We start from the raw sequence: 12,258 nt of genomic DNA, 5'->3' as shown, positions 1-12,258 counted from the left end.
ATTTGCAAAAAATGAAAATTCAGGTCATAGATTTTTCTTTTTCCCCCAGTATAAATTTCTTCTCTTGAGACACGTGGCAGCAAGAAGCACATTCTTGCATATTTTGGCCAGTGACTGGATTAGGTTGAACACTAACTGCCTCTGAGACACAAGTTAATAAAAAATGGCAGCGACCAGTATATCAGGATGGACACACTCTGTGGTTCTTGAGCTGTGCAAGTCTTCTGGTTTTGAGCTAGTTTTGTTTTTCTAAACAGGCTTTTCTCTGTTACTGTATTCACTGTTTTCAGTGCACAAGACAGAATAAATATCAAGTAACTGACCTTACTGTGGTAGGATTAGAACCATTGCCTAATGTAAAGGTTGATTGTTTCTCTTTTAGGACTGAAGTTAAAGAAAAAGCAGCTGAGCTAGATATTCTCAAGGATACAATGGCCAATGAACAGAAAAAATCAAGAGAGCTGCAGTGGGCTTTGGAAAAGGAAAAAGCTAAAATAGAACGCAATGAGGAAAGAGGAAGAGAAGAGCTTGAGGTATTCCATAATCCCAAATGGCCTGGAACATCAAGGAATGAAATATATTGTTTTGGTTAATATTTCATCTCATCTTACATTTTTGTCCAATGCATGCTCCATGTTCTGTTTTCAACTGCAGTATTATATCATTTAGAGCTGAAGAAAGATGTATAGAATCTGTGTGGCGAAGAAAGAAAAAGGCCTGATGCACGTTCCATTTAAATCAATAGGAATTCTACAATGCTTTTCAGAGCCAAGATTAAAAGATTCTATAAGGACCCTCAGTTATTCCACCAGACAGGATACTGCTAATGTGGCTACACCCAGCCCCCACCACAACCTAATTCATAAAATATAGTATTTAAGAATATTATTTAAGGAGACATATTGTCTGTCTCCATTTTAAAAGTCAGCAGTTTCACCTCATGAAAATCAAACTAGAGAGTTTACCTTTGGAGAAAATGCATTAGTAGCTTCTTTGGTACCTCCACAGTATTTAACACAGTGAGGGAGATAGCAGGTATCCTAGTACAAGTATTAAGACAAAAAAGCAATCGTTTCAACAGCATAGATTTATTCACATCATGAAATCTGAAGTTGAAAAATCATTTTCAGAGGTTTAGAAATTAAGAGCAGCTGGCCAGCTTCAATTTCAGAAGTACAGCTTTTTGTGTCTCATTATAAAATATGTGTTACCGCTGCGGTCCAAAAAGGGGGGGGTACCGTGACACTACACGAGTCCGGGACACAAAGGTGGGATGCAGGTAGAATGCTTTATTCACGCGTGGACCGTGGCATGTTACAATGAGTCTTTTATGAGATGATCTGATTTTAGAATAAAGATACCTGTGATATATTTTAGTATCAGATGTAACTGCAGCATTCAGAGTATTGTTGCATTAATTACGAATAGCAAAACCTGTTAAGAGCAACATGTGTAGAGGTAGCAGATTTCCAATTTGCAGAAGATAATGAAAAGTATACGCAAATGGCTTTAATCAGTTCTTCTGTTTTCTTTTGAAAGGATTTAAAATTTTCTCTTGAAGATCAGAAACAAAAGAACTTACAGTTAACTAAACTTTTGGAGCAAGAGAAACAGCTGTCAACTGATCTGCAACAGAAAATCGAATCCCAAGAAGCACTCAGTGCTGCCCAGCTGTCACGTGAGCGAGGCCGTAATTCTGAGTTGCAGGTGCTTCTTGAATCAGAGAAGGTTCGAGCTCTCGAAATAAGCAGTGCCCTAGAAAGGGAAAAGGAGCTATGTGCTCAGCTTCAAAGTGCTGAAGATAAGGGGCAAGCTGGAACACCTAATCCATCTGAGGAATTACTTAAAGAGCTACAGAAACAAATGGATGACAAACATGACCGTATAGTGGAGTTAGTAAGTGAGATGGAGAAGTATAAATTGGAATCTGTGCAAGTGAGACAGCAAATGGAGAAAGAAAGGCAGATGCACAGGAAAGCATTACAAGCAGAACAAGATGCTAACATAGTAGCACAGAAGAAACTTCATGAACTGGAGTCCAAAGTAGAAGACCTTCAGTGGCAACTTGGAGAAAAGAAGCAAGAAGTTCATAAATTAGGGAATGAAACAAAGAAGTTGCAGGAAATAATCCAAGATCTACAGAAAAAAGAGCAGGAGAACGAAGGAAGAAAAGAAGCTGAAAGGACACCAAGCCACAATCCAAATGAGGTACGGTAGGACTGAAAGCAATGTGTAATACTGAAATATGCAATTTAGCTTTAGTTCTTTTGCTCAGTTAACACTGTGTGTCTCCGTACCTTTACTCAATCTGTAAAATAGCCTGAAGATTATAGAACATGGGCACCAGAGAAAGGGAAGGGAAAGCATTCAAGTTTGCTGCCTAAAACTATTCACATGCCTCCTCCTGAGAGTGAAGTTATAGAAGTGTGTAAGGAGGAGCGTGAGCAGGAGAAATGCATCTGGATGTATGCACACACTTTGTGTCTCAGTATAGGACAAGAACATTCCCTGCAACCAGTTGCAGGAATGAACTATTCCTACTAAGAAATGCTCCAGGTCAGTGCCCTTAATCTTTAGTTCATAAACCACAAAGGGTCTTTGAAACATTTAAAGGTGGTCCTCCAACAGCTTCAATAAATAAATGAGTAAGCAATCAAACAAGCATATGCATGAGTATGTGTGTGTTAGCTAACAAAATAGAAGAAAGAAATAAAGGTAAAAAATCAATTTAAGAATTTATCCTAATTTTTTGATGAATGAAAGTTGGAAATTGTTGCCTTTCTCTCTCATGAAAAGTTTGGGAAGTTTTAAAATTATTTTTAAATTACTTTTAAAACTTTAAGAAACTTCCCTGTACAGGCTAAGTGTTGCTGGGTGAGTGATTTGTGGATAGTCACAGAAGGGGTTGACAGGAGACTTGCCTCTTTGCTGGCCATGTTTTTGCCCATCTTGGCATCATTCCATGCTTTTTGCGAGTTATCTATCTGTGGAGCCAGGAAGGAGATTTTTCTCTCCATCTAATTTGGCTACTGGTTTTAATCTTCTGAAGCATTTGAAACTACTTACAGCTAGAGGCAGGATGTTGACCATATTGGTAACTGTGACATCAGCAGCCCTCCTGCCATGCTTAGTTTGTGCACCTTGTTCTTCTGCACAGAGGTAACTGCCAGCACTGTGGTCAGTGAATAGTCTTCCTGTGGATCAGGTTGACAACAGCTGTTGGGTTTTTTTCCCATTCTCATCAGCAGACAGTATGATCTGCTTTCCAGGATCTGCCTGGAATTTCAAATAATGATTCTTCTGCTGCTTCCTGTGACATTTGCAACACACTTCTTTTTTTCTTTGGTGTCACACTGTAGTCAAACAGCCAGTGGCAGAGCCGTGGACTCAGGTTTCCTTGTGAGGGATAGTAGTTTTTCCATGGCAGTGTTTGGAGGTTGTTAGTGATGAACACATCTTCAGGGCATTGCTTGGCTTGTGGCAGCATTGGTGGTGTGGTTACCTGTGACTGTGGACTGACCACCTTGACCTTCCAGCCCCTCTTCTTCTGGCACTGAATTGGTCACCAAAACACATAGGCCCAGTTGCCCAAATTCCATGTACCACTGGTAAAGTAGCTGCTGGTGGAAGAAACAGAAAGGCTTGGTGACTTCCTGCTGACTGGATTCACACTGTAGCTCTATGATTGCTAGATCTTAGTCAAGAAAGACATCACACTATACCTTTCACAAATGATAGTTTAGGGGTACACTACAGCAGTGCTGTAGTCACACTAAGGCTCTTTCTGTGTCCGAATTGTTTGTTCTTCAGTTTCTGAATCATATGTTTTCATTATACAGCACTGGATCACATACATTCTGTATTTATATAAAAACGTGTATTTCTTTCCAGACTACTTGGGATACACCCAATGACAGAACAAGAAATTGGGTTCTCCAGCAAAAAATGGAAGGAGCTGAGACAAATGAATTGACCTACCGCACGCTGACAGGAGATTTCTCTGCTGCTACTGAAATTCTGGAAAAAGTCAGACAAACGCTGCAAAGTGCATCTCCAAAGCTGAAGCAGTTGGCCCGGAAAGCTGCTAGCAGGTTTGACCAGACTTCTGCTATTTGGTTTTGTTAATAGCGACCAGCAAGCTAATATTTTGGGTTTGAATCATAATCCACAGACTGCAGGATTTAATTGAGTTTTGCTTTATTCTACTTGTGTAGTGTATGCTGCTACTTGAGATATACTGATGGAAGACAGGATCACAGAGTATTAAGTGCTGCTTTAAATCTTACATGTTTAACAGGATCCTTTAGAAGTCACAGCAGTATTGTCTTTTTTTCTCTGAAAAGTGATAAGGTTTATCTGGGTATGGTGTAGGTAGATGAATTTAAAACAATTCAGTAATTAAATAATTCATAATGTATAAGGGTATGAATATAGGGATTATTGTTCTGAATCCACCCCAGGAAAAAAAAAATATGGTAAAGTGAAACTGATCTTGATTCTTTTTTTTTTTCATTATCTCCATAAGATTAAAAAATAACATGGTACCAGGTCCATGGGAGGTTTGAATCTGTTTTTATTTTGCTGTGATGGTAATTTAATATTAAACATTCATTCATTCATTTGGGCAAAGCAGAATGCAGCGTATCTCAAAAATACCCTAAGATTTTGCTCACACAGATTCAATAGATTTGTGGGAAGCAGAACCACTATTTTAAATGTGCTTCATGTAGAACATCCTTGTCTACAAATGAGTGGAAGCTGTTCTATACACATTTTTTATCAAATCGAGACAATTTAGTTTAGAGTCATTGGGCAGTCTTGAAAATGTTGCCATGTCTCCAGTAACTGTGCTGAAGTGACTTGCTAAAGACCCAGTGCATAGGGATCCATGGAAAGTCCTGTTGGGCTGGCTCATGGTGTCAGACTGTATCCGCTGTTGAAACTGTCCCTTTTGTTTCAGATTACAGTTTGAAACAGCAGATGATCAAGATTTCATTGCAGTACAAAGTGCTATTGAAGAAGTTATTTCTGAACTTAAAATACTGCCTGGATTGTCCTGTCTGGGAGAGGTGAGAGTGCAATGTTGTAACTTTGGTGAGAGAGTTTGGATGATGAGCTGTGAGCAGAAACTAGCAAAGTGTTTGTTAAGCCTGTACTTATTCGGGTCTGTGCTTTGTAAAGGAAAACTCCAGTAAGTGTTCTGATTGGAGCTGGTAAAGTGTAAAAACCCCTTCCCTTTTATTTTTTTTCAATTTTAAATACTTTAAAGGTAATTTTTCAACTTTCAAATTAAAACTTTTTCAGTTTCATTATAAAATTTTTAACCTCATGGCTTTTTCTTTAAGAAAAGATATTTTCCTTTCAGCAGTATTCCTGTAACTGAGGAAATTTTGCTCAGTACTTCCTGATATTAAAAGCAACATTTAATATTTACTGTATTGTGTTGATACAACACATTTGCTTAAACTGCCCTGTATTTACCAACAGAAAGGCCATTTGAAGATTGAGTAGCATGCACTTGGTGTAAAAAATGAAGTGAGGTAATCCGTTACAAAGAATTCAGGAATACCTGATTTTTAAGTGAACTTGGCTTGGTCCTTACCTGTATTTTAAGCAAGTGTTTTCAAAGTGACTTGAAAAAAGCTTTGAGGCTTTTCTTTTCCTCAAAGTTAGATAAACATAAACATAGTAGAAAAGCTTTGCAAATTGTTATAGCTGGTACAATTGAGCTTGTATGAAAATATTCTATTATAATGTACAGGATAAGTGTAGACAAGGAAGTCACAGTTAATGTATTGTTTACATGTACACTTTATTTAAGTTGCTACAAAGTTATTGTCATTATCTAAAAAAGTTTTTCACTGTAAGCCAGTCATTTTCAAGTTGGCAGCTTGAATCTAATACAAGTTGTGTTTGGTTTTCTTTCTTCCTTGTAGCTGAAGCTAGTGCTACCACCTGGGACTCCATCTAGCTCACTGACTGAGAGGCTGCTGAGACAAAATGCTGAGCTGACAGGCTTTGTCAGCAAACTGAGTGAAGAAAAGAATAATTTGAGGAATGCTGTTATGAAATTGGAGGAAGAACTGAGAAGATACCAGCACAGACAACCTTCTGGAGACTACGTATGTCTTTAGTGGTGCTGATATAATGGGTTATGTATAGAGTCTTGGCTTCCCTCTGCGGAGTAAATGGGTGTGAGTTGTTCTTGTTCAGTGGTCAGTGTATCTCAACTCCCTGTGTTTAGTGTAAACTTTGTGATTTTACCCAGCTGCTTTTTGTTAACTTCTCTTTGTTTTTAAATGCATTTTTCGATCTGTATCTCATCACCATGTTAAGTAGCAAATAGATCCAGATAGCTTCAGGATCATGAAGCTAGTATGATCCAACTGAGGGTGTGGGTTTTTTTGGAGAAGCTGTGTTTTTCTGGGACATTGATCGAGCTCCTAAACTCACTGCTTTTCAGGTGTCAGAATGCAAGGATGGCCTCAGATCCAATCAGTGGATAGTTTTTCTCTCATTAATTTTATGAGCTTTTCACCAAACCAACTACTAGAATAACACCGCTTAAGTTTTTCCAAACTGTGTGGTTCAAATTCAGTTTCTTTTGTCTTCAGTCTTCTAGGCACTCATCGGATGTTGGAGTTAATATTGATACTCTTGTTGCCTCTGAGAAGGAAACTTGGAACAGAGAAAGGCTGTCGCTGCAGAAATCTTTGAAACAAGCCGATGCAGAGCTCTCCAAGCTGAGAGCAGAGCTCAGGAGTGAGACTTTCCTCAGAGAACTGGGATCCGATTCTGAAAATGCTGTATTAAGGGTAGGAAGACTTTTTTGCCCACATAGTAACTACAACTGCTTTTTTCATTTTTATTTGGGCCTATTTTTCATTGTGTCCACTCTGCTTATTCAAAGTAAACAGGTATTAATTCAGTTTTAAAATGTTCATCCTCAGATACCAGACTGTTAGTTTTTCTCCTCAGGAATGACATGTAAGCACCTACATTGTCCTTTTGTGTATGCTCTGTTTCTTGCTCCTTAGGTGATCCTCAAATTATGAAGCTGCATTCAACAAGTGTGAGCAGCAGTGCAGTTTTCTCCATGATAGCGAGAAATGAATAATCACAGAAATGCTGTAGAAGTAACGGTGTCAAAAGACTTCTAACCGTAGTCGTTCTTGGAGCTTATGGGGCCTTTTGTCTTTTTTAATTGTTGCAGAGAATTTATGGCAAGTACCTACGAGCAGAGAGCTTTCGGAAAGCTCTCATATATCAGAAAAAATATTTGCTGCTGTTACTAGGCGGATTCCAGGAGTGTGAAGAAGCCACACTGGCCCTCATAGCACGGATGGGTGGGCAGCCCTCCTACACAGACCTCGAAATCATCACCCATCATTCTAAGGGTTTTACACGATTTCGCTCTGCAGTCAGAGTGTCCATCGCAATTTCAAGGTAAACTGGAGGAAGTAATACTTTGAACAGATGTGACTATGCAGTTTAATAAATGCTTTTCTAGCTCTCTAGTGAAATCTAGAACTTGTCATATTCCATCCTGTTTAAATGATGGGGTTTTGGTATTCATGAATATAGGTAGATACTGTGTAGGGTAACAAGTTGAGCAGAGCATGGTAAAATCTGTAATAGGAATAAGCAGTCTGATTGTAGTTGAAGAGGGCTCTGTGTTTGATAATCACTGATGGAGTGTACTGGATAAAGTCATAATATTAAAAAAAATTAATAGCAATTCTAGGGATTGCATTTACTTGCAAAGGTTTTTTCTGCAACTTCATTTCCTTTAAAGGTTAAATTCTTACACATAAGTATAATGCAGATTTAGGAACTAATTTTCTCTATCTAGGCAGTCCTTTGAATTTCACAAGACTAAGGATAAGGAGGAATCAACAAGGAAGAAAAAGTAAAGTTTATTACTGCATTGTACTACCATGTTGTAACAAACCTTCTTCACAAAGGTTTGAATCCCCAAGCACTTCTGCTTGCTATTGTTCTGAGCCTTGTGCATAGTATGAATTCAAAGAACTATTCATGTACCTAAGTGAGGTTTTTATTCGTAGCACTCTGCAGTTGCAGTTTTGGGGCTGTGACAGGGCAAAAAAGTATAATTAATATCATTTTTAAATGCTGACGCACTGTTGCTTAGGTCCTTGAGCCATTCAACCTGTGCAGCACCTCTGGAATCACTGGAATTGCAGAGGTGAAGCTGAAAGCAGGCTTGGACAAAAGCTGGTCTTTCTTAGGGATGTGTATAAGGATGTTTTCTATTTGATATTCAGGTTTTAGACACCCATCCATTAATTTTGCTTGCTGTTCAAGAAATTCTTATACCTCCTAGAATACAAGGAGCAGATTATTTTTATCAGACTATTTCATTTATCCTGAAGCTGGGTTTTTTTGTTTCACTTTTTTAATTTGAAATGCAGAATGAAGTTCCTGGTTCGTCGATGGCACAGAGTTACAGGTTCTGGTATTCTGAGTATCAACAGGGATGTCTTTAGCCAGAACACAGGTAAATCATAGTCCAATAATGACTGAAGAGATGGTATTTACAAGTCACACCACTGCTTAATTGAAATGGTTTTTAATTTATATTTTTGTCATGCGGAATGAATGGGGGCTGTTCCCCCTTCCTTTTGCTATAATTGTTTGGATTAATCTATTTCTCAGTTTTCTGAGTTTCCATGCTCAGCACAGACACTAACCTATTTGCTTTCTCTTCAGTCTTGTTTTACTCCATTGTGGGTGGGATTTAAAAAAATATGGAAGCTTTCCCTACGGAGTGTGTTCATGAAAGCAATTTTAGCTGCATCATTGGAGTTTTTCTAGGAGATCTGCACCTTGGCCTTTTCTTCAGAACAAAAGCTTGTCATTTTTTTGTTATAGCTTAAAGTCTGGGAAATAATGGTTTTCTGATTGCTTTTTTGTAGGACTCTAAGGAGAATCAGAAGCTTCTTTATTATTTACTGACTCTCTAGGGCTGCACTAAAACCCTTGCTCAGTCTGTCAGTTTTCTCATTGACTTCAGTGAGGTCAGAATTTCACCTCTGCTTTTCCCTGAGGGAGTCTGAAAGTGGTCTACATTTGATAAATACCATTTTTGTGATATGCAAACAGAAAACTCACATTTGAGATTCCCAGTAAAGTGCGAAAGATGTTAATTTCTTTTTAGTTTTCAAGACGTTGCTTTTTGTTTTTCTAGGTAATGAATTACGGCCTGATTCATTCTCTGGTGGCATGGATCTTTATGGAGAACAAAGACATTCCTATAGATCCAGGTCAGGCATGGAGTCTCCTAGATCTCCTGTAAACTTTCAACATACGTACGTTTATTTGAGATTATTATTCTCTGTCAGACACTGTTTAACTAAATGAAAGCATCAGTGTTTACTGCTGAGGTTTGTAATCTTTGATGCCATAAGATTTAACTTTTTTTGTAAGGATATATAAAAAATTATGTCTCAGGCATTCAGTGTGCGATTACTCATCACCTGATCAAGGCCAAAGCTTGCACACTTCTAAAGACTGGTTTGCGTCATGTTCTCGGAACTGGCAGAGATCCTGGATGGAGCTGTGGTTACCTACACCTGTAGGGTCTGGGCTTTGCAACCAAGCAGTCCTGCCCAACCTTCTGGTTGGCAGCAGTGTGGTGTGGAGAGGGGCTGCTTCAGGTGCCCTCAGCCAAAGGAGGGGAAAAGCAGGGCCGCCCACAGTGGCTGAGATCACCTGCTTACTGTGGGCAGGGAGGAATTGCTGCAGCCTCACGACCAGAGCGTGGGTGGAAGCTGCCTGGCAGCTCCACTGCTTGTTCTTGTTCAAATACCTTTGGTTGGCTGCCCTATGCTATGATACCAGAGGTATCAGTGAGTCAGATGCCTGTAAAACCGGATATTTTTCCTCCAGGGCAATGTTTTATGAGTGCCATCAGTCTTTGATGAGCTTTCATGAAGTTGTGAGCTCAGATCAGTATCAGATTCGAGCCATTTTGGTTGTTCATTTTCATGTATATGTATTCATTTTCATTCATCTGTATAATCTTAGTTTGTGATGACTGTAACAGTTTACATGGAAAAAACCCTCTAATCTGTTATAGCCACTGTTGACTTTTACTTATAGAGAATAATGACAAGAGGTAGAATCCTGTAAAGGTGGTGGTGTCCTTGTTCACACAAGCTTTTTAATAGAAAGCAAACTTTCACCTACCATGGCTTCCGCTGCAGTCTCAGTAGGAATTTGCTGCTCAGTCTTTGTCCCGAAGAAATGCAGCAACAAATCAGGTGTAGTGAAGACGAGCGGGCAGAGTGGTTTCTCTGGGGGAGGCAGTATGATGGCTTGGGCAATAAATGGCAGGAAGATTACATGGGAATGATGTGCTGGCTACCACATGGGTAAGCTAGGGGACATGCAGGCCAGACCATAAAGTATCCCTACCTACAGTAATTTGCTGTGTCTGCTGAAATTTTTACTTGAAAGTTCACTTTTTGACAAGGTGTGTGTTGTTCTGCCCCTAGGTTCCATGGGATGCACGCTGATTTAAACCCAGTCTCTTTCACCTGTTCTCAACTGCAGAACTACGACCCCGAAAGAGCTCTGACAGATTACATCCATCGGCTGGAGGCACTACAGAAGCGACTTGGCAGCGTGCAGTCAGGTAAGGGCACAGGTAGCCCTCCCTGTGGCTCCTGGGAGCACAAGGCACACTTCCAAGTGTGTGCTGGTTCTCTCAAAATAATGTGCAAACAACAAACAACTTTGATTTTAGGCATTTTCAGCCTTAAGAGGCATTTTTCTGAGCTGTAGCAAAAAGCTCATGAAGATTATAAAATTCTTTGAAGTGTGCTGTAATTGTAGATTTTGAGTTTATTGGTAACGCTTTAACTTCCCTGATTTCTAATAAATGTGCAAGGATTCAGCTGGCATCTTACTAAGATTGTAAGCTATATGAAGAAAAATGTACCCAAAGACAGGGATGTGGAAGTACAAGGGGAATTTCTTCTCTTACCACTCTGAACTACAGGAGTTACAGCTGTTTTGTCCCATAGATTATGGCCAATTTTGTGCTGCAAGAGGAATACATAAAAAAAATTGTTAGAACAATAGGATGAAATTTATCAACCTTGATTTTTGAAGTTCCTGTGTTGAAGTCTTACTTCAGCATAAAATCCATCATTTGGAGAAGCTTTGTTCTTAAAAGATTTGACCTTTAAATGCCCCTTCCAACGCAAACTATTTTATGGTTTTCCATGTAAAATCTTTCAGGCTTATTCAGCTGAATGTCACTGGTGCATCTTGGTATACTTGTTCCAAGTAATCTTAATGGAAATTTTTCTCCATCTTAACAGGTTCGACATCATACACTCAGTTGCACATGGGTATGAGAAGATAATAATACCCTTCAACATCTCCATCACTGGCAGTGATGCTAACAGATTGCCTTCTGTAAATCTGTGCTCTTTCTGTGCTTTTGTACAACGTGTATATTGTGGGACCAATATGAACACAGCTATACGATTGTATACAGTTCCATCCTGGCACACCAACATAGACTGGGATTTATGTATGTAGGCACTTTGTGTTCATGGAAAAAAAAAACAAACAAACAAAAAAAACCCTCCAAACAAACAAAAAACCCAAAAAAATCCCCCCAAACCCAAAACAAAAAACCCCCCACCATTAAATTACATGTATATTTGTGGAATGCTAATTTAAATGATTAACTTATGAAGTGTGTATTTATGAAAAGGGTGCGAAGATGAAACTTGTGTATTAATTAAATTGAGCTACATTCAGCAAAGTTTACTTGCACTTTTTCTGGCAAGGCTACTGAAATTACATTGATTCTCGTAATATTTGCTACTGGCAGTGCAGACAGAATATCACTTGTAGAGACCTATTTTTGTAATGGTAGAAGTTTTGAATTTTATGGGTATTTTGTCAAAGTACTGAAATAAAGATGACTTCATGCTTCTAACTGTGTTCAAGGAGTGCTCTCTTATTTACACGGAACAAGTTGCTCCTACCTGTGGTCCTGCTTGTAGTGGCTGCAGCTTTACTTTTTACAGCACTGCTACTAAAGAGAAGGACAGGTACAAATCTGGCTTCTGAAGTTCCTGGTCATATCTGTCAGGGCTGGAAGAGAACATCCTGCACTCCCTCAGCTGCCATGACTTATACAAATACAAGGTTTTGTAACTGAGTTCAGACAGGAAAGACAGGACAAAGCCGTTGCTACACTGTGCACTGATAAAGGGG

The 12,258-nt window shown here is 39.1% G+C and overlaps 1 protein-coding gene across 7 annotated transcripts in view; it reads left to right on the top strand.

The window, feature by feature from the left end:
- Window positions 1-11,982, top strand: part of AKAP9 (A-kinase anchoring protein 9) — a 115,865-nt gene extending 103,883 nt beyond the window's left edge. For 6 of the 7 annotated variants that reach the window (XM_032683242.1, XM_032683287.1, XM_032683279.1 and 3 more), the window contains 11 exons: window positions 383-533; window positions 1,540-2,208; window positions 3,892-4,091; window positions 4,961-5,069; window positions 5,937-6,122; window positions 6,615-6,815; window positions 7,214-7,446; window positions 8,433-8,518; window positions 9,209-9,329; window positions 10,518-10,657; window positions 11,349-11,982. In XM_032683242.1, the coding sequence (XP_032539133.1) occupies window positions 383-533; window positions 1,540-2,208; window positions 3,892-4,091; window positions 4,961-5,069; window positions 5,937-6,122; window positions 6,615-6,815; window positions 7,214-7,446; window positions 8,433-8,518; window positions 9,209-9,329; window positions 10,518-10,657; window positions 11,349-11,392 (2,140 nt within the window). In that variant the 3' untranslated portion in view covers window positions 11,393-11,982. The remainder of the gene's footprint in view (window positions 1-382; window positions 534-1,539; window positions 2,209-3,891; window positions 4,092-4,960; window positions 5,070-5,936; window positions 6,123-6,614; window positions 6,816-7,213; window positions 7,447-8,432; window positions 8,519-9,208; window positions 9,330-10,517; window positions 10,658-11,348) is intronic. The other variant, XM_032683267.1, reaches the window with a different exon arrangement.
- Window positions 11,983-12,258: the final 276 nt, after the last annotated feature.

This window comes from Chiroxiphia lanceolata, chromosome 1 (assembly GCF_009829145.1).
Source record: "Chiroxiphia lanceolata isolate bChiLan1 chromosome 1, bChiLan1.pri, whole genome shotgun sequence".
Lineage (NCBI taxonomy): Eukaryota > Metazoa > Chordata > Aves > Passeriformes > Pipridae > Chiroxiphia > Chiroxiphia lanceolata.
Note: the sequence above shows the minus strand (reverse complement) of the source record. Positions and strands in the feature narration are given on the sequence as shown.